At 40.9% G+C, this 24,132-nt stretch overlaps 1 protein-coding gene across 4 annotated transcripts in view; it reads left to right on the plus strand.

Moving 5' to 3' along the window:
* The first annotated feature begins 233 nt into the window (after window positions 1-233).
* Ly96 (lymphocyte antigen 96) overlaps window positions 234-24,132 on the plus strand; it is a 28,439-nt gene continuing 4,540 nt past the window's right edge. The window contains exons 1-3 of one of the 4 annotated variants that reach the window (XM_032906228.1): window positions 234-445; window positions 5,229-5,318; window positions 12,129-12,257. In XM_032906228.1, coding sequence (XP_032762119.1) covers window positions 334-445; window positions 5,229-5,318; window positions 12,129-12,257 — 331 coding nt within the window. In that variant the 5' untranslated portion in view covers window positions 234-333. The remainder of the gene's footprint in view (window positions 446-5,228; window positions 5,319-12,128; window positions 12,258-24,132) is intronic. The other 3 variants (XM_032906218.1, XM_032906210.1, XM_032906204.1) reach the window with 3 other exon arrangements.

The following is a 24,132-nucleotide window of genomic DNA, read 5'->3' on the forward strand; positions in this document are numbered from 1 at the left end:
GTGCTGAGACGGGGAGGAGGTATGGGAGTGGGAGAAAGGGGATAATATTTGAAATGTAAATACATAAAATATCCAATAAAAAGACGTTAAAAATAAAATGCTGAATACTTTAATTTACATTAAGTATTCAGAAACAGTCATTTTTTCCTTCTCTTGCCTTGCAGGAAGTGCTCAGATATTAAAACATGCACAAACGATCACACATGCAAATAAAAAGAGGAAACAGTTGGATGGGAACTTCGAAATCACATGACTGGTGACTAAGTTAAATCTTCCTTACTGTTGAGTCGGATGATCTTCCTGGTGAGTTTAAAATATCGGAGATATTAAATCATGTTGCCATTTTTTCTCTTTTCGACGCTGCTTTCTCCCATATTTACTGAATCTGAGAAGCAACAGTGGATCTGCAACTCCTCCGATGCAATTATTTCCTACAGTTACTGTGGTAAGTGGCCCAGCAACAAATAGCAGCGGCGCCAACTATTTTGAGAGAAAGTTTTTACTGACCCTGAAGCGGGAGGGCAAGCAGGAATGCCGCTCCAGCTGTGTTGCAGCTGCGGTCTGGGGTGGGGGTGGGGTGGGGTGGAGCAATGCCGACCACTTCCGGATGCGGCTCTTCCTTCACCCGGGTTGCCCCCAGATCTCTGAAGTGCTTTTACCTCTGTGGCTGTCTGGGGTTAAGCTCTCTGAGCCCAGTTTCAGGTTCGTCTGAGTTTTAGTAGAACTGTTTGCTTCCAGTCCCAGCCCGGACACAAACTGGTTCCTGCTGAGGAGGCTTCCTGGTGGGGTTTCAGCCCCAGCTTCATCAACCGTGTGACCATGAGCAAAGTGTTTAGACAAATTTCTGCCACCACCCCCCCCCTTTTTTTTTTTCGAAATGAAAGTGATTCTAGAATTCACTGCATGAGTCACTTGACAAATGATTTTATTTGATTCTAAATAATGATTTTGGATTTATGCAGTAATTATTACTCTACATTGAAATCTGTTTTGAGTCTCTCTCTCTCTCTCTCTCTCTCTCTCTCTCTCTCTCTCTCTCTCTCTCTCTCTCTCTCTCTCTCTCTCTCTCTCTCTCGCTGTAATTGGCCTGGAACTCACTACGTAGAGTAGGCTGGGCTGGAAATCAAAGAGATCTGCCTGTCTTTACCTCCTGGGATTAAAGGCATGCGTGCCATATGCAGTTTATTTTATTATTATTTTTTTCAGCCAGGGTATCAGTATATAGCATTGGCTGGTTGGGAACTCACAGAGATACATGTGCCTTTGCCTTTTGAGTTATGTGCTTTTATTTTTTTATTTTTATTTATTTATTTATTTTTATTTATTTATTTATTTTTGAGACAGAGCCTTATTCTGTAGCACAGGCTGCCTGGAACTGACTATATAGCCTATGCTGGCCTCAAACTCATGCTTCCTGTTGCCTCGACCTCCCTAGTGCTGGAGCTGCAGAGATTTTTCAGCTGAGCTAAACTCTGGTGCCATTGGATCATAGCCAATTGCCGCACTACAACATCTCATCAAAAGTTGGGATCAGAAGATGGCACAGGGCTTGAGAGTTGTTTCAGTCAGTTTCGTCTTTCTGTTGCTCACTTGGTTGGTTGTCCATTTTCTGCCCACTCTAGGAATGTCTGGATGGTTGGAAGGTGGTGCCTTCCAAAATGCCAGTTCTATGAAACAATGGTCTGGAAGTGGAACAGGGAATTTATACACATACTTTGAGAACTCCTGCATTTTAAATTGGTTGTTTTGGGGGGACTTGTGAAATACTCTGACTAGGGCTAATACTCTCCATCTCTGAAGCATTAGGAAGGTCCTCAGTCTGCTAACCTCTGTTGTCCTCTCCTTCTTGGCCCCTGCTTTGTATATATATGTCTGTGAGTGTGTGTGTGTGTGTGTGTGTGTGTGTGTGTGTGTGTGTGTGTGTGTGTTTGGGTGTATATATGTATACATACTCATACCCTCAGAAGCCAGAAAGCCCTCAGATTCCCTGGAACTGCAATTATAGGCTACTTTGAGCTGCCTGATGTGGGTGGTAGGAGTGGAATCTCGTCCTCTGCCAGTGCTTTTAACCACTGAGCCCCCTGTGTAGTCCCTAGCCTACCTCTTTAGGTACTACATGGTGATTATTATATGCTTAATTAGTAATGCACAATAAGTATTATTCTACTTTACTCTTTTTTTTAAAAAAAAGAATTATTTTATGTATATAAGGACACTATAGTAGCCATGGCTGCTGAGAATTGAACTCCCGACCTCTGCAAGAGCAGCCAGTGCTTTCAGCTGGTGAGCCATCTCTCCTGCCCTTGGCTTTACTCTTTTATTACACCTTAGCTGCCTTCTTAAGGCCTAGGTAAAATATTTAGGCCTAGGCAACTGTTACCTGTCTAGCCTGGCATTTTGTTACTCATATGCTGTTATTGTTGTTACTAGGCTGTTTAGTGTTCTTGGAAACCAGTCACAATAGAAGTCAGTTACAACTGTTTTGTATTATTAGCCACAATAAACCTGGACCGGAACCAACCACCCAGCAGCACTCCCTGTACCAGTGTTTAAGCTTTTCTAGTATTTGCCTTTTTAGGCTGCCCCTGGGATGGATCCTAACATGAGAGACACTGGCACCTATTTCCATTTTGAATAAGGATCCAATAAAGTTTAAGTTCCCAAGACCTCCCGGGACCTGATATATACTTGGCAGAAGGAGATGTGTATGTGGGTTACTGACATCCTGGTTGGCAAGTTAAGACATGAATGTTAGACAAGTCAATTCCCCTGCCACAGAATACCCCCAACAAAGAGGAACAGGATAAGTGTACAATAAAAACATCTTCCTAAGGAAATCCCACTGCATCCTGATTGATGGAACAGTGTGGCAGAGATGACTGTGGAGCTCAGCCCTGTAGGCTCTTTACCACATGTTGCAGTAGGCTCCCAAGTCTGATCTGTGGCCTTAATTGATCAGTCCTGAGTCATATGTTCAATAAACTGTTTCCATCTGACTGAAATTAGTGTTCATGTGGTTTGTGAGGTAACTCTTGGAGCCCAACATTTGTTATTGTTTGGTTGGTTATTTTTTGAGACAGATTCTCTCTATGTAGCCCTGGAATTTGGTATGTAGACTAGGCTTGCCTCAAGCACACAGAGACCTGTCTGTCCCTGCCTCCTGAGTTCTGGGACGAGAGACACGGGATACCACACCTGGCATATATCTGGCTTCCTTTGTCTTTTGAAGAGACTTTCAGAGGTAGAACCTGACCCTTAACTCTGTAACATCAGGGGCTGGAGAGATGGCTCAGCAGTTAAGAGCACCAACTGCTCTTCCAGAGGTCCTGAGTTCAATTCCCAGCAACCACATGGTGGCTCACAACCATCTGTAAAGAGATCCGATGCCCTCTTCTGGTGTGTCTGAAGACAGCGACAGTGTACTTATATATAATAAATGAATAAATCTTTAAAAAAAAAAACAAAACTCTGTAACATCAATAAATCCTGTGGACCTTCCCCAGAATCCCCTGACACCATGTCAGAAGAAATCAACAAGGGATCTCTACCCTATGACCCTGCATGTGGCCCTAACAGAGTGTTACCATCCCTCTGCATGGGAAAGCATTAATTTCTGTAGAATTGGTACTCTAGTGTTGGTGCCAGGTTGGTGCTGATATCTAGGTCAGTCCTGACTGTAAGGATGATTTCCAAAATGAAGACTAGAGAGTTCTTTAGGCAGCCATAGTTATTTTGGCTTGCTTTTACAAATCATTGGCTTGGGACCTTGGGGGACTTAAACGTGAAGCAATTGTTTTGAACTTACCTGGAATTCTGTTTTTTAAAAAGATTTATTTATTTATTATATATAAGTACACTGTAGCTGTCTTCAGATACACCAGAAGAGGGCATCAGATCCCATTACAGATGGTTGTGAGCCACCATGTGGTTGCTGGGAATTGAACTCAGGACGTCTGGAAGAGCAGTCAGTGCTCTTAACTGCTGAGCCATCTCTCTAGCCCCTGTTGCTTGCTTTTTGTAGCACTGTAAGCCAAGCTGACCTAGAATTTACTTTGTAGTGCAGGCTAGCTCAAACTAGCCTTAAAATTCATGGGGATTCTCCTAACTCAGGCCCTGGAATGCTAAGATTATAGCATATGTCACCGCATCTGTCTTATACGGTAACCATTTAAGGTCCATCAAAATCCTACTTGGGTTCGGCACAGTGTTTCAGGCTTCTAATTCTAGCACACATTAGGTCTAGGTAGGAAGACTGTTGCAATTTTGAGGCCAGCCTGGTCTACATAGTGCGTGCTTAGGCCAACCTGGGCTAGAGAATAAGCTCTTGTGCCACAAAACAAAAATGAACAAATACATGGTTTGTCCTAAAGAATCTGACTGACTCACTTGAATTTGCTTACTTTTCACACATTAATTTATTTAGTGGTGCTGGGGTCTGCATTGTGCATAGCAAGGCATGCGTTTCCACATTGAGCTACATCCCTTACCCAACTTGAATTTATTTTGAATAGGCATCCACCATCTAGCAACATCTTCTACCCCAGATAGATAGATTATGTAATCCACACTCATCAGAATTCTAGGACTAGTGAGATGGGTATTAATTATTGCTGGATCCCAGGAGAACTGGAGGTGCTAAAAGACTATATCCGTTTTTTCTCTTTATGGAAAAGCTGAGAGCTGGGAGTTTCCATCTTTGCGCATGCTAAGCAGAGGGGAGACCAGGAAATAGTTTCTACTACTGCTTTCCTTCTTCCCTGTGCAGCTAGACTGTGATAGCCTATCACAGTGATAGACTGTGATAGTCCTCCAAGCTGCACAGCCTGGAGCTAGATTGGTGAGCTAGATTGGAAGGGTTAGGGCACTGGGCATGTAGGTGAACCGGACACTTGGGAAGTCACTTCCTAATTGTACTCTGCTGTTGGGGTAAGGGACACTGAAGAGACAATGCCCTGAATCTTTGTAGTGATACAAGTGAGTATAGTTTGTATGTTTACAGGTACTTTCTGGCTTTTTACACATGGAGTTTGTACTTGGGGGCATAAACCTAGGTCTTCATATTCAACTTATGCTGCAACTATCACTCTACTAGAGAGAGATATTTTTTAACAATCTTCAATTGTTCTCATTATACAACTTTACTAAAAGAACATCTTTTGGGCTGATTATTCAGAATGCTATATCTTTGAAAGTTCTTTATATACTAACATTTTCTTTACTCCTTTTAGATCACATGAAAATCCCTATTTCAATTAGTTCTGAACCCTGTATAAGATTGAAGGGAACCAATGGATTTGTGCATGTTGAATTCATTCCAAGTAAGTGCAAACTTTCATTTTTGTAGTCAATTATAAAGACTCTAGAAATTCAGAGTAATTCTATTCCAAATGTAGTTATGTTTGTTATCTACTGCTGTATTATAAGTTACTGCACTCTTAGTCTTAGGCCTAACACAGCACATATCTGTTGTCCTTGTGGAATGGCAGTCTGGGCATGGCTTACCATGTCCAGGGTCCCCCATAAAGTTATGATCAAGATTGTGACCAGGTTGTAGAAGGAACTCTTCTCAGTTCACGTGGTTGTCAGCAGTATTCAGTTTCTGGATCCCAGCTATTGGATACATGGCTTTATTACTTTAGCTGCTTGTTTCCTCGAAGCTGGCAAGGGGTAATAAAATGAAAGAGTTATGTATTGAGCAAGGGAGGGGCACTGTCATTTTTGTTATATTCTACAACTCAATCATATGAAGGGTTTTACAAGGAAATAGGCTAGAGATGGGAATAACTTGAGCCTGCTAATAATGGGCGGCCTTTGCCAACCATTAGCTATTTATCTGGTGAAAAATAATTGAGTTTCCATTGGAGAATCTGTATAGGAACAAGCCAGTATCTTTTTAAAATTATTTTTAATTTTTATTCCCCCCTCAACTTCCTCTCTCTCTCCCAGACCCTGTGTGCGTGCGCTCACACAGATGTGCATGCTCATCGTGTGCTCATTTGAGTGTGAATGCCTGAGGAGGCCAGAAGATGGTCTTGGCTTCCTTGGAATTGGACTCAGGTAGTTACAAGCTGCCTGGTGTGGGTTCTGGGAAGCCAACCCCAGTCTTCTTAAGAACAGCAAGCACTGTTACACACTGAGTCATCCTTTACACACTCTTTACTCTTCACTCTTAAAGATGACCTCTTTGGGGGATGTGGTCTTGCATGTATGTATGATACCCTCTATTCAATTTCTAGCATGAGAGGGAGGATCTTTCTAGAAAACATGTAGTGGTGATGGCATGAGAGAAGGCACTGTGTTTGCTTCATGTTCTGTCTTGTCTCCCTCTGTTTCATTACTTCTCAGCACGTGAAGGCCAATGACGGGAGCTCTGTGAAAATACAAATGCTCACCCTCTTCCATTAGCTAGCCACTGCTGCTTGCTTCCTCTAAGCCCTGGGGTTCAGAGAATGAATTATTGTGTGTTTTTTTAGGGAGAGTGTTTCATTTTGTAGTGTCAGCAGTGCTGGAACTCACTATGTAGATGGCCTCATACTCCCAGATCAGCCTGCTCTACCTCCTGAGTGCTGAGTTTAAAGGCATGAACCACCACAGCTGGCTCCCAGGAAATGAATTCTAATCTTTAGCACTATGGTCTCCATCTTGGAGAATGTTTTATATTTTACAAAATACCATCATGTAAATAACAGGCTTTCATGAAAGACACATTTTTGTTATTTTACTTATGTGGACATGTATATATCTTTCTGTGTGGTTGTCCTGTATGTGGATGACTATGGAGGCCAGAGCATAGCATTAGATTCTATGGAGCTGGAGTTACAGGTAGGTGGGTGTGAGCTGCCCAATATGGATGCTGGGTACTGAACTTGGATCTTTAGAAGAGCAAACAACCACTGAGTTATCTCTCAAGCCCCTAATAACAATATTTTGTTATTGTTCTCCCTTTTCCTTCTGCTTTATGAGAATGGTGTCACTAGGTAGCCCAAATTACATAAATATTACTACATAGCCCAAATTAGCCTTGGACTTGCGGAAGTCTTCCTGTCTCTGCCTCCCAAGACCTGGGTTATATGTCTATGCCCAGTATCATGTAGATAATTTAATGAAAAATTTCTTCTTCCTCAGATTGTAGACCTCTATTTTATAAGAAAAAAAAAAGCAGTTGAGAATTTGAGAATGAAGCTGAGTTAGTGGCACATGCCTTTAATCCCAGCTCTTGGCCAGAAGCAGGTAGACTTCTGTGAGTTCAAGACCTACTTGTCTATATAGTGAGTTCAAGGACAGCCAAAGCTACATAGTGAGACCCTGTCTCAGAGAGAGAGAGAGAGAGAGAGAGAGAGAGAGAGAGAGAGAGAGAGAGAGAGAAAGAAAACTTCACCAACTGACTACTCGTCCAGAGGTCCTGAGTTCAATTCCTGGCAACCACATGGTGGCTCACAACCATCTGTAATGAGATCTGATGCCCTCTTCTGGTGTGTTTGAAGGCAGCTACAATGTATTCATATGTGTAAAATAAACAATTCTTTTTAAAAAATGATAAACAAGATTGGCTGTTAATTTCCTTGAATCTAATTGTAATATATATATATATATATATATATATATATATATAATATACTGGCCCTGTACTTGTTCAGTCAGGTTGTAGGACAACTGAAAAAAAACTATGGTAGTGGCAGCCTAAAGAGGGTAAGGAGAAGGGTCTAGAGGTTCTGTGAAGTAGTTAAGTCTTGGCTAATATATGAACCATCTGGTAAGATTCTGCCAGTTAATCAGAAAAGACAAATCTTGAGGGTAACATGAACAGGTGAAATGACATTCCAAAGCTTCTGTGGCTACAGAGCAGAAGATGATTCAACTCTGCTTGTTCTGCTTTCTTGGCCAAGAGCAAAAGAAACAGTAGAAATTTACCTAGTTAAGGCTCTACAATTTCTCTTTTATTGTCTCCAGACTTTGGTGTGCCTCATCCTCAGCTGTTGGTAGATGATGATTTACACAGTGAGTGATCTCACTTTCAGATGGATCCTTTCCTTTTTTAAAAAAGTTGTATTTCCAGTCCCTGATGATGATGATGATGGTGGTGGTGGTGGTGGTGGTGGTGGTATAGTGGTGATGGTGATGGTAAGTCAGCATTCAGGGTTCTCCGAAAAAAGGAACTAAACAAATTAGACGTTTTGGGGGTGGCATTGAGGGAAAAATACTTGTGAGAGGAGATAGAGAAGACATGCAGAGGTTCAGATTGGAGTGCAGGTCTAATGCCTTTGAAAACCAAAAGGGGCCAACATGGCGCTCAGTTCTTGCAGTCACATGGAACAGAAACTGGAGGATTGTTTGAATTCATGAGCTTAAGGCTGGCCTGTACAATCTGGTGAGGCCATGTTTCAAACTCAAAAAGAATCATAAAAATCCACCCACCCACTTAACCTGCTAACCAACTGACTAAAAAAGAAAAGGAAAATGGAAGAGACTTAGGATGATCATCAATCCAAAATGTACCTGAGAGACACTGTCAGCTAAGTCAATGAGGATTCTGCAGTATAAAGATTGCCTGTCATAAATGTTTCAAGGCAGGGGCTGGAGATGTGGCAGAACAATTAAGAACACTTACTTCTCTTCTACACAAACAGAGTTCAGTTCCTAACACCCGTTTGGAACAGCCCACAGCCTCTTGTAACTCCAGCTCCAGGATATGATGTCCTCAGGTGTCTGTGGACACATGAACACTAACACACAAACATACATATAAAGACTTAAAAATAAATCAATAAGGGCTGGAGAGATGACTCAGTGGTTAAACACATTAGCTACCCTTGCAGAGGATCTGGGATTGAGTCTCAGCATATATATGGTGACTAACAACTGTCTGCACCTCCCATTCCAGGAGACGAATGCCCTCTTTTGGCCTCTGAGGTACCAGACAGGCAAGTAGTTCACAAACATAGGAAAAGCAACAAAACATACAGAAAAATAAAATAAAATAATTTTTATGCATATTCTTTAAAAAAAAAGATTTATTTATTTATTTATTTATTTATTTATTTTATGTATGCGAGTACACTGTAGCTATCTTTAGAAACACCCTAGAAAAGGGCATCAGATCCCATTACAGATGGCTGTGAGCCACCATGTTGCTGGGAATTGAACTCAGAACCTCTGGAAGAGCAGTCAGTGCTCTTAACTGCTGAGTCATCTCTCCAGTCCCTAAAATAACTTTTTTAATTAAAAAAAAAAACACATCAGGAGCCAGATGTGGTGGCTCACACTTTCAATCCCAGCACTTGGGAATCAGAGTGGGGGAAGGGGATCTCTGAGAGTTTGAGGCCAGCCTGGGCTACATGGTGAGACCCTGTCTCAAAATCAGTCAGTCAGTCAGTCAGTCAGTCAGTCAGTCAGTCAGTCAGTCAGTCAGCCACTTAGAAACTTATAAGGACAGCCTGTGCCAAAGGCCTCGGGGGTGTTTGGTCACTTCAGGGTAAGCTTGTCCAAGTGTAAGGCTGTAGCTGAGTGCTGAATAGATTTAAGGTTCTGCAGTGACGGGCAGTCTGTCAACCACCTCCTTACAACTGTTTCTTTAGCAAGAAATTTGAGTGGTGAACCTTCACTGCTGCCACAAATATGTTAGTTATTCATTGCCATCTAATAATAAGCCATCTAATCCAGTAACAAAATAGTTATTTAGTCATTTTTAAAAAATGATATAGAAGTTTTTATAATCTCTATAAAGTATGGAGTCCATTCATAAAACCAGGCTCATTTTTATGGTTCTGTTTCTATGTAAATTTAATAAGAGCTATAATTATAAGCTTGAGTAAAAATTGAATAGAAATAGACATTATATTTTTGGTACTTCTCAGGGTTACTATTTTTTTGTATAATAGAAACAAATTGATGAACAACTCTGTGTAATAAGTCTCTTTAGTGTTATTTCTGGCAGCTCCTGGAGTTGTCTTACACAAGCTCAAAAATATTTCCTTTTGTTCCCTCATGTTGGTCACTGTGTCTCATCTTCTATTCTAATACTCAAGTTGCTGTCCTTGACCAGCTAAGTCTCAGAAGTGGCATGTCACTATAATCATTGTTGATAATGTGACTATGGTCATATCCAAGGCCAAAGGCATCTCAAGATAGAAAACACTGAAATATCAAAGTAGAACTTCTTTTCCTGGAGTCACTAAAGACTTGAATCATGCTGGGCCTCATGGAGATTGTCACACAGGACAGTAGTTCTTTAACTCTGAGTCTCATGAATTCCTAATGAAATTGGCTCTTCTACTTACATACATATACAATCCTACTTTTAGAGAGTCCATGGGACCAATATTTTATAAAAGATTAACTGGTCCCATAGTAACCTTTCCCACACCTAACCCAGGAAGCAGCAATTTGGAGAAAATATAGGCCATTTGGTGGTCTTCAGGCTTGGGTCAGTATGTGCCTCTGCTGACACTGTGGTAGTAGGGATAAAAAGGAGACTGGTAAGATTCAGTTAGAGTAGGGTTCTACTGCCAGTGAAGTGGAATAAAGTAGAAAGATCAATTATTAGATCCCAACTTATCGATTTATTTAGTGGTTTTATTTAAAGTGTTGCTTGTCCTGAGTATTGGCCAAGCATGACTTCAGTTGCTTCCTGAAACAGGATAACATGGACAGCCGAAACAATTCATTGTTGTACTTGATAATCTTCTGACTGGCACATGTGCTTTTTGCTTGCTTGCCTGCCTCCACTGCTTGTGGTTTTAAGATATGAAATGAGGATGCAAATGGGAACCAGGATTGCAGCCTTTCCCGAGCTGTCTGTCTCCTGGCTGCAGTCCACTGGTGACAGTTCTCTTTCATTCTCATTGGCGTCAGAGTGCTTTTTTCCAGAAAGACTCCTGTACCACTGGTATGATGTTGGCGGTGAGGAAATCACATTTGAGTTTGTTGTGTGAGGGAACTGACTAAAGGTGTAGAATAAATATATGATCATGTGGCACATAAAACCAGGGAGAATGTTCATGGTGAAAACCAAGAACTGAAGATGAACCTTGAGAAAGAAGAGTTGGTGACATAAAGAGGAGTCAGAAATGTTAGAGGGAAAACAGAAAGAAGGTGGGAGAACCAGCCTCAAAGTGCTGGGAGAGGGAGCTGGCAGTTCTATCAAGCATAGCTGAGTTCAATCTGAAGACCAGAAAGTTGGTTTAGAGTGAATTAGAAGCTAACCTGATCTATCTAGTGGTTTCCAGGCCAGTCAGGGGTACACAATGAGACCCTGTCTAATATATTATATACTATATATTATTTTAAAAAGATTTTATTTTATGTATATGAGAACACTATCACTGTCTTCAGACACATCAGAAGAGGTCATCAGACCCATTACAGATGGTTGTGAGCCACCATGTGGTTGCTGAGAATTGAACTCAGGACCTCTGGAAGAGCAGCCAGGGCTCTTAACCACTGAGCCATCTCTCCAGCTCCACTTTTTATTTTGTGACATAGTCTATGTTATCAAGGATTTGCCTTGAACTTATTTATAGCACAGACAGATGTTGGACTTGTGAGCCTCCAGCCTTGCTTGTCTTATTTGTTTGTTTTTGAGCCAGGGTTTCTTTATGTAGACCAGCCTGGCCTTGAATTCAGAGATCTTCCTGCCTGTGCCTCTGGAATGCTGGAATTAAAGGCATGTGCTACCACACTTGGTCTTCAATTCTGTTCTTTAGAAAATGTCCACCCAAACTCCAAAAGGAGATAAGCTGATTATTCCCAGTCTTTTCCCGTCCTTTGAGTTTCCTGGGTAAGCTTCCCAAAACCAAAAATCTTACAGCTTTGGAAATTTTCATGATCAAATTCTGAGTAATTATTTTTTTCTGTTTCCTGTGGGGTTTTTTATTTTTGTGGGGGGCAGGTATTTTACATGGCTGTCACTGTGGAACATTCAATTTTTGCTACAAAGTTGCTTTCTTAGAACTTTACTTTTATCTTTGGAATAAGGATATTAAATTAATACTTCATAGACAGCTGTGATGATCAAATGAAGCATCATAGGAAAAAAAGCACAAGGTACCCACTAAGGGTACAGTAAATACTCTGTATCAAAGAACATATTACTGGAGGGATTTAATGAGATTTCTTTTTTTCTTTTTAAGGAGGAAACTTAAAAAATTTATATTTCAACCTGTTCATCAATATCAACTCCATAGAATTGCCGAAGCGCAAGGAAATTGTTTGCCATGGATATGATGATGATTATTCTTTTTGCAGAGCTCTGAAAGGGGGTAAGCATTTGACTTGTAGACTAGACCATGTTGACTTGTAGACTAGACTATGATTCTTCATAAGGTGGTTAGGACAAGGAAACCTTGCAAACATGAAGTTTCCTTACTAATAATAATGCTTGGGTTCTCTCCAAGCATAAATATTTTACAGATGTGTGTCCACGTGGTGCATCATGGATGCATTTGAAAGAACATTACATTTTCACCTTTTCATGTGAAGATTTCACACTTACTCTTGGCTACAGATTTTTTTTTCTAAATATTACACATATGGCTTTCAGCATGCACTTGTCTGAGTTTCTCTGCATTTGTGTTGGTTTCTTTAATGATCTCTTCTCTTTATTTGAACTTGTTATTACTACCATCATTATTGGTTTTTGGGGACAGAATATCACTTTAGCCTTGGATGGTATAAAATTCTTTATGCAGTCAAGGCTGGCTTTAAAGTTCCTACTCTTCAAGCTTCCATTTCTCCTTTTTTGTTGTTGATATTTTTCAGATAGGATCTTTCAATGTGTCCAAGGCTGTTCTGGAACTCACTATGTGGACCAGGCTGCCCCAGAGCTCACATGCTTGTCTATGCTTCCAAAGTGCTGGGATTAAAGGCATGTGCCACCATATCTGGATGTACATTTTTTTGTAGTAAGGCCCACCTTGTAGATTGGGTGCTTGCCTAGATGCATGCCTGAATACTCCATGACTGTGCACCCTATGCTTACCTGGTATCTGAGGAGGCTACAGGAAGGTGGTTGGATGGATCCCTTAAAGCTGGAGTTGCAGAGGCTTGTGAATCAGTGCTGGGAATTGATCCTGGGTTCTCTGAATGAGCAGCCACTGGCTGGCCTTAACTGTTGAGCCCTTATAAATTTCTCTAGCACAACTATTTTACAATGATTCCACACACTCTCTGTGGGATTGTATTGACTTTCTATCAGAATTTTGTTTCATTTTCTTGATATCTAAGATGTGCTAGAAGCAACATAGCCTGCTTGATTACTTTCTCTCCATTCTTTCAAAAAGAATGTCCGTTGAACATAATCTGAGCAGGCCATGATTTTGGTCCTGGGGATGTGAAGTTGGATGATCTTTAAAAATTCACTATGTCCTAGAAAAGACAGTTTACAGAAGAAGGCCACAAATATAAATATGCTGTTAGTTTTGTCTATGTAGTTGTCTAATACAGGTGACAGGAAGACACATATAAATTGTCAGAGAATTATAGTCATGTTCATTCTGAGAACCTCAGAGGGTAAAGAGGAGCATTCTGTGGAGAGGAAAGGAGAGATATAAGAGTAGTTTCTGTCTCTTCTCTTTGTTCTGGAGCACAATATGCTCATGAGGAATTGCTGCAGATGAGTTGACAAAAGGGGGTAGGTGAGGATGTAAGTCATACCCAGAAGGTTGGTCTGTATCTTATGGTAAGTAGGAAATAATGACCTACTGAGGTTCCCATTTTTGTAAATAAGTCGTGTCCTTATGGCAGGAGGTGGCTGTAGAGCCAACTTGCTCTGAAGAAAGAACACTCAGGAGCTTGTGAGAGACTATTAGGGATTCGAACATAGCATCCCTGGGCTCATGGCTGAGGCAGTGGAAGAGCATACAGGGAGATTTAAAGGACTGGCAGGACATCCTAAGATGTTTATTGTGGCAGTCAAAGATTAGGTAACACCAAGAACCACTTGAGGGGTAGTAAATTGACATCTCAAAGTGTATTATCTGAGATGATGTAAAAAGAAGGGGCAGATTTTAAAAGGGAAAGATAAGGAGCTCTGGTTTGGACATGTTGAGCTTGTGATAATTTTGGAACATTAAAATAAACATGTCCATCTGGCATCTGAGCATGTGGGCCCAGAACTTAGGACAGGTTTAAGAAGCACTGATATGGGAGCTAGGGAAATGGCTCAGTGGATAAGAGCATTGACTGTTCTTCCAGAGGACCTGGGTTCAATCCCAGAACTCACATAATAGCTCACAACTGTTTGTAACTCCAATTCCAGGGCTATGGGACCCTTATACAGACATACATGCAGACAAAATACAATGTACACAAAATAAATCCGGAATAACAAAACAAAACAAAAACAAGCACAGATGGGATCAAGAGTTCCCAGAAGTTGGAGATTGAAAATGTCAAGTTCCATGCATCTAAAAGTAGCTTTCCATTCTGTTGTTACATCTTTAGATATGATATTTAGAAAATATGGTAAGTAAAAATAAAGTAAAAATTACTGTCTTACCACTTTTCACACCTTTTCTCCTTGTTCTTTAGAAAAAAACCACATTTATGTATAAATAAATGCCTATTTCAAGGCATCTGAAACTCAATAAGTCTTCTAGCTTTGTTACTGTAATCTTGGATGTAAGGATGCTACAGCTAAATGCCACAAATTGGTTGCTTAGAATAATAGAGATTTAGAGGACAGAAGTGTTTGCTGTCAGGTGCCAGGAGGGTCATGTTCCCTCAGAAGGCTCCAGGGAGGATCTATTTCTGCCCACTCTCCAAGTTTCTGGTAGCCTTAGGTGCTTCTTAATTCATAGATAGCCATTTCCTTCTTAGCTCTCCACGTTCTCTTTCTTTTGTCTGTTTCAGCATCCAGATCCCAGCCCCTACCCCCTTTTATTTATTTATTTATTTATTTATTTATTTATTTATTTATTTATTATTTTTTTATTTTTTTCAGAGCTGGGGACCAAACCCAGGGACTTGCGGTTGCTAGGCAAGCGCTCTACCACTGAGCCAAATCCCCAACCCCTATTTTTTTATTTTATTTTTTTTAACCACATTTTTCCATCTTTCTTAAATTGGGTATTTCTTATTTACATTTCAAATGTTACTCCCTTTCCCGGTTTTCCAGGCCAACATCCTTCTAACCGCTCTCCATCCCCTTCTCTATTGGTGTTCCCCTCCCCATTCTCCCCCCATTACTGCCCTCCCCTCAACAATCCCGTTCACTTGGGGTCCAGCCATGGCAGGACCAAGGGCTTCCCCTTCCACTGGTGCTCTTACTAGGCTATTCATTGCTACGTATGCAGTTGGAGCCCAGGATCAGTCCATGTACAATCTTTGGGTAGTGGCTCAGTCCCTGGAATCTCTGGTTGGTTGGCATTGTTGTTCATATGGGGTCTCAAGTCCCTTCAAGCTCTTTCAGTCCTTTCTCTGATACCCTCAATAAGGGTCCTGCTCTCAGTTCATTGTTTGTTGCTGGCATTCGCCTATGTATTTACCATATTCTGGCTGTGTCTCTCAGGAGAAATCTACACCTGGTTCCTGTCAGCCTGCATTTCTTTGCTATATCCATCTTATCTAGTTTGGTGTCTGTATATGTATGGGCCACATGTGGGACAGGTCCTGAATGGGTGTTCCTTCAGCCTCTGTTCTAAACTTTGCCCCCCTATCCCCTTCTATGGGCATTCTTGTTCCCCTTTTAAAGAAGGAGTGAAGCATTCACATTTTGGTCATCCTTTTTGGGTTTCATGTGGTCTGTGCATCTAGGGTAATTCAAGCATTTGGGCTAATAGCCACTTATCAATGAGTACATACCATGTGTGTTTTTCTGTGATGGGGTGACCTCACTCAGGATGATATTATCTAGTCCCGTCCATTTGCCTATGAATTTCATAAAGTCATTGTTTTTGATAGCTGAGTAGTATTCCATTGTGTAGATGTACCACATTTTCTGTATCCGTTCCTCTGTTGAAGGGCATCTGGGTTCTTTCCAGCTTCTGGCTATTATAAATCGGCTGCTATGAACATAGTGGAGCATGTGTCTTTGTTATATGTTGGGGCATCTTTTGGGTATATGCCCAAGAGAGGTATAGCTGGGTCCTCAGGTAGTTCAATGTCCAATTTTCTGAGGAACCTCCAGACTGATTTCTAGAATGGTTGTACCAGTCTGCAATCCCACCAACAATGGAGGAGTATTCCTCTTTCTCCACATCCTTGCCAGCATCTGTTGTCACCTGAGTTTTTGATCTTAGCTATTCTGACTGTTGTGAGGTGCAATCTCAGGGTTGTTTTGATTTGCATTTCCCTTATGACTAAAGATGTTGAACATTTCTTTAGGTGTTTCTCAGCCATTCAATATTCCTCAGCTATGAATTCTTCATTTAGCTCTGAACCCCAGTTTTTAATAGGGTTATTTGTCTCCCTGCAGTCTAGCTTCGTGAGTCTTTGTATATTTTGGATATAAGCCCTCTATCAGTTGTAGGATTGGTAAAGCTATTTTCCCAATCTGTTGATTGCCGTTTTTGTCCTAATGACAGTGTCCTTTGCCTTATAGAAGCTTTGTAGCTTTATGAGATCCCATTTGTCGATTCTTGATCTTAGAGCATAAGCCATTGGTATTTTGTACAGGAAATTTTCCCCAGTACCTGTGTGTTCGAGATTTTTCCCCACTTTTTTTTTTTATTAGTTTGAATACATCTGGTTTGATGAGGAGGTCCTTGATCCTCTTAGACTTAAGCTTTGTACAGGGTGATAAGAATGGATCGATCTGCATTCTTCTACATGCTGACCTCCAGTTGAACTAGCACCATTTGCTGAAAATGCTATCTTTTTTCCATTGGATGGTTTTGGCTCCTTTGTCAAAAATCAAATGACCATAAGTGTGTGGGTTCATTTCTGGGTCTTCAATTCTTTCCTCTGGTCTATCTGTCTGTCTCTGTACCATGCAGTTTTTTATCACTATTGCTCTGTAATACTGCTTGAGTTCAGGGATAGTGATTCCCCCAGAAGTGCTTTTATTGTTGAGGATAGTTTTAGCTATCCTGGGTTTTTTGTTTTTCCAGATGAATTTGGAAATTGTTCTGTCTAACTCTCTGAAGAATTGGATTGGTATTTTGATGGGGATTGCATTGAATCTGTAGATCGCTTTTGGTAAAATGGCCATTTTTACTATATTAATCCTGCCAATCCATGAGCATGGAAGATCTTTTAATCTTCTGAGGTCTTCTTCAATTTCTTTCTTCAGAGGCTTGAAGTTCTTATTGTACAGATTTTTTACTTGCTTGGTTAAAGTCACACCGAGGTACTTTATATTATTTGGGTCTATTATGAAGGGTGTCCTTTCCCTAATTTCTTTCTCGACTTGTTTCTCTTTTGTGTAGAGGAAGGCTACTGATTTATTTGAGTTAATTTTATACCCAGCCACTTTGCTGAAGTTGTTTATCAGCTTTAGTAGTTCTCTGGTGGAACTTTTGGGATCACTTAAATGTACTATCATATCATCTGCAAATAGTGATATTTTGACTTCTTCTTTTCCAATGTGTATCCCCTTGATCTCCTTTTGTTGTCTGATTGCTCTGGCTAGAACTTCAAGAACTATATTGAATAAGTAGGGAGAGAGTGGGCAGCCTTTTCTAGTCCCTGATTTTAGTGGGATTGCTTCAAGTTTCTCTCCATTTAGTTTAATGTTAGCAACAGGTTTGCTGTATATGGCTTTTACTATGTTTAGGTATGGGCCTTGAATTCCTATTCTTTCCAGGACTTTTATCATGAAGGGGTGTTGAATTTTGTCAAATGCTTTCTCAGCATCTAATGAAATGATCATGTGGTTTTGTTCTTTCAGTTTGTTTATATAATGGATCACGTTGATGGTTTCCCGTATATTAAACCATCTCTGCATGTGTGGGATGAAGCCTACTTGATCATGGTGGATGATTGTTTTGATGTGCTCTTGGATTTGGTTTGCCAGAATTTTATTGAGTATTTTTGAGTTGATATTCATAAGGGAAATTGGTTTGAAGTTCTCTTTCTTTTTTGGGTCTTTGTGTGGTTTAGGTATAAAAGTAATTGTGGCTTCATAGAAGGAATTTGGTAGCGCTCCATCTGTTTCAATTTTGTGGAATAGTTTGGATAGTATTGGTATGAGGTCTTCTATGAAGGTCTGATAGAATTCTGCACTGAACCTGTCTGGACCTGGGCTCTTTTTGGTTGGGAGTCTTTTAATGACTGCTTCTATTTCTTTTTTCTTTTCTTTTCTTTTTTTTTTTCGGAGCTGGGGACCGAACCCAGGGCCTTTTGCTTGAGTGCTCTACCACTGAGCCAAATCCCCAACCCCCTGCTTCTATTTCTTTAGGAGTTATGGGGTTGTTTAAATGGTTTATCTGTTCCTGATTTAACTTTGGTACCTGATATTTGTCTAGAGAATTGTCCATTTCCTCCAGATTTTCAAATTTTGTTGAATATAGGCTTTTGCAGTAGGATCTGATGATTTTTTTAATTTCCTCTCATTCTGTTGTCATATCTCCCTTTTCATTTCTGATTTTGTTAATTTGGCATACTCTCTGTGCCCTCTGGTTAGTGTGGTTAAGGATTTATCTATCTTGTTGATTTTCTCAAAGAACCAGCTTTGATTCTTTGTATATTCCTTTTTGTTTCTACTTGGTCTTCAGGTCTGAGTTTGATTATTTCCTGCCTTCTCCTCCTCCTGGGTTTATTTGCTTCTTTTTATTCTAGAACTTTTAGGTGTGCTGTGAAGCTGCTGATATATGCTCTCTTCTGTTTCTTTCTACAGGCCCTCACAGCTATGAGTTTTCCTCTTAGCACAGCTTTGAGTGTCCCATGAGTTTGGGTACGTTGTACTATCATTTTTCATCAAATTCTAAGAAGTCTTTAATTTCTTTCTTGATTTCTTCCTTGACCTGGTTATCATTGTACTCTTTCCTGTATATGTGGGCATTCTTTCCTTATTGTTATTGAAGACCAGCCTTAGCCCGTGGTGGTCTGATAGGACGTATGGGATTATTTCTATCTTCCTGTATCTGTTGAGGCCTGTTCTGTGCCCGATTATATGGTCAATTCAGAGAAAGTACCATGAGATGGTGAGAAGCTATATCCTTTTGTTTTAGGATAGAATATTCTATAAATATCTGTTAAGTCCATTTGGTTCATAACTTCTGTTAGTCTGTCTATGTCTCTGTTTAATTTCTGTTTCCACGATCTGTCCATTGATGAGAGTGGGGTGTTGAAATCTCCTACTATTATCATGTGAGATGCAATGTGTGTTTTGAGCTTTAGCAAGGTTTCTTTTATGTATGTAGGTGCCCTTTTATTTGGAGCATAGATATTTAGGATTGAGAGTTCATCTTGGTGGATTTTTCTTTTGATGAATATGAAGTGTCCTTCCTTATCTTTTTTGATGACTTTTAGTTGAAAATTGATTTTATTCGATATTAGAATGGCTACTGCAGCTTGTTTCTTCAGACCATTTTATTTGAAAGTTGTTTTCCAGCCTTTCACTCTGAGGTAAAGTCTGTCTTTGTCTCTGAGGTGTGTTTCCTTTAAGCAGCAAAATGCTGATTCCTCTTTATGTATCCAGTTTGTTAATCTGTGTCTTTTTATTCGGGAATTGAGTCCATTGATATTGAGAGATATTAAGGAATAGTGATTGTTTCTTCCTGTTATCTTCATATTTGGATGTGAGGTTATGTTTGTGTGCTTCTCTTCCCTTTGTTTTGGTGCAAAAGGATTACTTTCTTTCTTTTTCTAGGGTGCAGCTTGCCTCCTTGTGTTGGGCTTTACCATTGATTATCCTTTGTAGGGCTGGATTTGTAGAAAGATATTGTGTAAATTTGGTTTTGTCATGGAATATCTTGGTTTCTCCATCTATGTTAATTGAGAATTTGGCTGGATACAGTTACCTGGGCTGGCATTTGTGTTCTCTTAGGGTCTGTATGACATCTGTCCAGGATCTTCTGGTTTTCATAGTCTCTGGTGAGAAGCCTGGTGTAATTCTTTTTTTTTTTTTTTTTTTTTTCCCTCGGGGCTGGGGACCGAACCCAGGGCCTTGCGCTTCCTAGGCAAGCGCTCTACCACTGAGCTAAATCCCCAACCCGCCTGGTGTAATTTTTATAGGTCTGCCTTTATATGTCACTTGACCTTTTCCCCTTACTGCTTTTAATATTCTTTCTTTGTTTTGTGCATTTGGTGTTTTGACTATTATGTAATGGGAGGAATTAATTTTCTGGTCCAATCTATTTGGAGTTCTGTAAGATTCTCTTATATATTTACGGGCATCTCTTTCTTTAGGTTAGGGAAGTTTTCTTCTATGATTTTTGTTGAAGATATTTACTGGTCCTTTGAGCTGGGAGTCTTCACTCTCTTCTATACCTATTATCCTTAGGTTTGATCTTCTCATTGTGTCCTGGATTTCCTGTATGTTTTGGGCCAGTAGCTTTTTCCATTTTACATTATCTTTGACAGTTGTGTCGATGATTTCAATGGAATCTTCTGCTCCTGAGATTCTCTCTTCTATCTCTTGTATTCTGTTGGTGATGCTTGTATCTACAACTCCTTGTCTCTTCCTTTGGTTTTCTATATCCAGGGTTGTCTCCCTTTGTGCTTTCTTTATTACTTCTATTTCCATTTTTAATTCCTTCACCTGTTTGATTGTATTTTCCTGTAATTCTTTCAGGGATTTTTGTGTTTCCTCTCTAAAGGCTTCTGCTTGTTTATTTGTGTTTTCCTGCATTTCTCTAAGGGAGTTCTTTATGTCTTTTTTAAAGTCCTCCATCATCATGATCAAATGTGATTTTAAATCTAGATCTTGCTTTTCTGGTGTGTTTGGCTATTCATAGTGTTTGCTTTGGTGAGAGAATTGGGCTCCGATGATGCCGTGTAGTCTTGGTTTCTGTTGCTTGGGTTCCTGCGCTTTCCTCTTGCCTTCATGTTGTCTCTGGTGTTACCTTGTCTTGCTGTTTCTGACAGTGGCTTGACTGTCCTGTATGCCTGTGTGTCAGGACTGCTGTATACCTGTTATCCAGTTTTCTTTCAGCCAGTTATGGGAACAGTGTGTTCTGCTCTCAGGTGAGTACTCGTTTCTGTCAGCTGACTTTCAGCTGTCCCTGTGGGCGGGATCCAGAAGGGCCTGCCCTACTTTTCCTAGGTCCCTGTCGGGGGGGGGGTGGGGGTGGGTGGGTGTTGGAGGGCAAAGATGGCACAAAGCATTTTCCTCTTGAGTTAGGAATGTGGGCAGAGAGTAGTCTCCTCTGGTTTCCCAGGAGTGTCTGCCCCTCTGAAGGTCTAGCTCTCCCCACCACCAGATTTGGGTGCAGGGAGCTATTTGACCAGTTCAGTTCAGATCTGGGCGCAGTCTGGACCGCAGGGCTTCTGCAGCTTGACTGCTCCTATCTTGCTGCGCTCAGAGGCACTATGTAGTTTCCTCTTGGTCCAGGGATGTGGGCAGAGGTGTCAGAAGTGGCAGTCTCTCCTGCCCTGGTGTCTCAGGATTTCCCACACTTCTGGGTGATCAGCTCTCTCTCCCACTGTGCTTGGGAGCAGTGAACTGTGGGTTGGAATTAGGTTTGGGGCCAATTAGAAACTGGAAATGTCCGGTCCCAGAGGAATTTTGCCTTTGTGTGTCCTGAATCCACCAGGCAGGTCACTTGGAGCAGAAAAGTTGGTCTTACCTCTGGTCTCAGGCCTGAAGTGGCTCCTTGGGGCTGGCTTTCAGCTCTCTGTGAGGGCAATAACCAGAAGGGCCCTGCCCCTTACTGCTCCTGGGTCCCTGTGCTCAGGGGACCCAGATGGCGCTAGCCATTTTCCTCTAGAGTCAGGAATGTCCCCTACCCCCTTTTAAAATAAGGACCACCCTATTTTTGGGCCCACCTCAGTAACCTCGTATTAACTTGATTTGTGGATACCTTTCTCTGGATAAGGTTAAACTCATCATTTCTTGGAATTAAAATGATCACATAACTTTTTGCGAGATGTTGTTCAGTTTATGGTATCATCTGAGACTTGATTCCTAATTTCTGCAGTGTTGCCAAGAGAGCGGATCTGGGACCATGGGTAATTTGTGTGGAACCTTTTAGAAGAATACAGAGGGATCAGAGAAGGGCTTCTGTTTTTCTTTCTCTGGCACAGCTTGGATATTTTCTGGCTTCTTCAGTGAACTTAGAGGCCTCTAGCTAATTCTCTATCAACACAGAGAGGGCCAGGACAGCTCTGTCCAAGACAGACAGACCCAGGCCTGGCAGACAGGAGAGCCTAAGACTCTTGCCTGACTTGCTAAGTGCTCCTGTAGTCCACGGGACAAAAACCTCCCAATTTCCTTCTCAAGCTCTCAGGTCTCAGCCACTTCCTCTCTTCTTTCCTTGACAAATGTGCTAGAGTTGGCTTGCCAATGACACCTCGTGCACAGAAATGCTTTATGGTTGGAGCTTAGTAGTTTGTAATTGTATTCTTGAAATGCCTAATAAATTTCCCAGAGAGTTTTGTAAGTAAAACTTGAGGAGATGATGACGTGTGTGTCTACCTTCCCCACTGGGTGGCTTCTTTGTTTCTCACTGTCTACATGTCTGCTGGCACTTGGGGACTTGCACTAACACTTCCCTTCTCATTTCCATGTACCACCGCCTGTCACCTTCTGCTGCTGGTGGTTTCTGGGCACAGGGATGGTCAGAATGAGGGATGGATGCTCTGCAGTGTCAGGAGTGGGGCATGCCCAACCTACTGGAGCTGGCAACCTTGTGGGAGAGAACCTTCTCCCTAAAAAGAGGGTGATGTGTGTGGCAACCCCTTGACAGGAACCTGGTGGAAGACATGTTCAACATTGCTGGTCTAACACTATCTACACCATCTTAATCTTCACTCTGTCTTTACTTTACCACTGTACTCTTTTCTTTTTTCTTTTTTTTTTTTTTTTTTTTTTTTTTTTTTTTTTTTTTTTTTTTTTTTTTTTTTTTGAGGCAGGATCTTACAATGTAGCCCCAACTGGCCTGGAGCTCAAGCTGGCCTCAAACTAACAGAGATCCACCTACCTCTGCTCCTGATTGCTTTTAACAAAGGTCTTTGCTATCACACCCAGCTACCATTACATACTCTATGCTTTTTTACATATTTATGCTCTGAATAAATTAACTGTTTTTGAGAAGGGATAATCTTGTGCTAACCATTGTCTCCTTATTTCATGGTATAAAGTGGGCTTTAAGTTAATATTCTTCAAATGTTATTAAAATTCTTTTTTAATTTTTCCTTAAAAAATTCTTCTTAGATTTTATTTAAATTTCAAGTTTTAATTACGTTAATTTAAAATTAAGAGCACTTGTCTTAGGGTTTTACTGCTGTGAACAGATACCATGAGCAATGTAAGTTTTATAAATGACAACATTTAGTTGGGGCTGGCTTACAGGTTCAGAGGTTCAGTCCATTATCATCAAGATGGGAACATGGCAGCGACCAGGCAGGCGTAGTGCAGGAGGAGCTGAGTTCTACATCTTCATCTGAAGGAAGCCAGGAACAGACTGAGCATCTACAGGCAGCTAGGAGGAGGGTCTCCAAGCCCACCCCACAGTGACACACTTCCTCCAGCAAGGCCACCCCTTCTAATAGGGCCACTCCCTGGGCCAAGCATATGCCAACCATCACAAGCACTGAGGACCCACCCATCTGATCCAGGAATCAGATATTGTCTTGTGGACTCCATTGGCACCAGGCATGCACAAGTACACATGTAAATACATGTAGGCAAAACACTGATACACATAGAAATTTTAAAAGTTAGTCTTAAAAAAATTAAACTACATTGGTCTTTAGTGAAAGATCTAAGAAAGTAACCCAAAATGTATTATATTTTATTTATTATTATAAAAATATAAGTTTCCTAAAGCTTGAGACATTTCAGCTAGTTATGGTCTTCATGCCTAATGTACTAAGACTGGAAGGTTGAGAATTCGAGGCTAGCTTGGGCTACACAGGAAAATCCTGCCTCAAAACAAAACTAAGAAAAACAATTAAGTTGGTGAGATGTCCCATTAGGTAAAAATGCTTGCCACCTTGCAGAACCTGATGGCTTGAGTTCCATTTCTGGAACCTATATGGCAGAGGGAGAGAGGTGGCTACTGTCACTTGTCTTATGAACCCACTTTTATGGCA

Source organism: Rattus rattus, chromosome 1, assembly GCF_011064425.1.
Source record: "Rattus rattus isolate New Zealand chromosome 1, Rrattus_CSIRO_v1, whole genome shotgun sequence".
Classification (NCBI taxonomy): domain Eukaryota; kingdom Metazoa; phylum Chordata; class Mammalia; order Rodentia; family Muridae; genus Rattus; species Rattus rattus.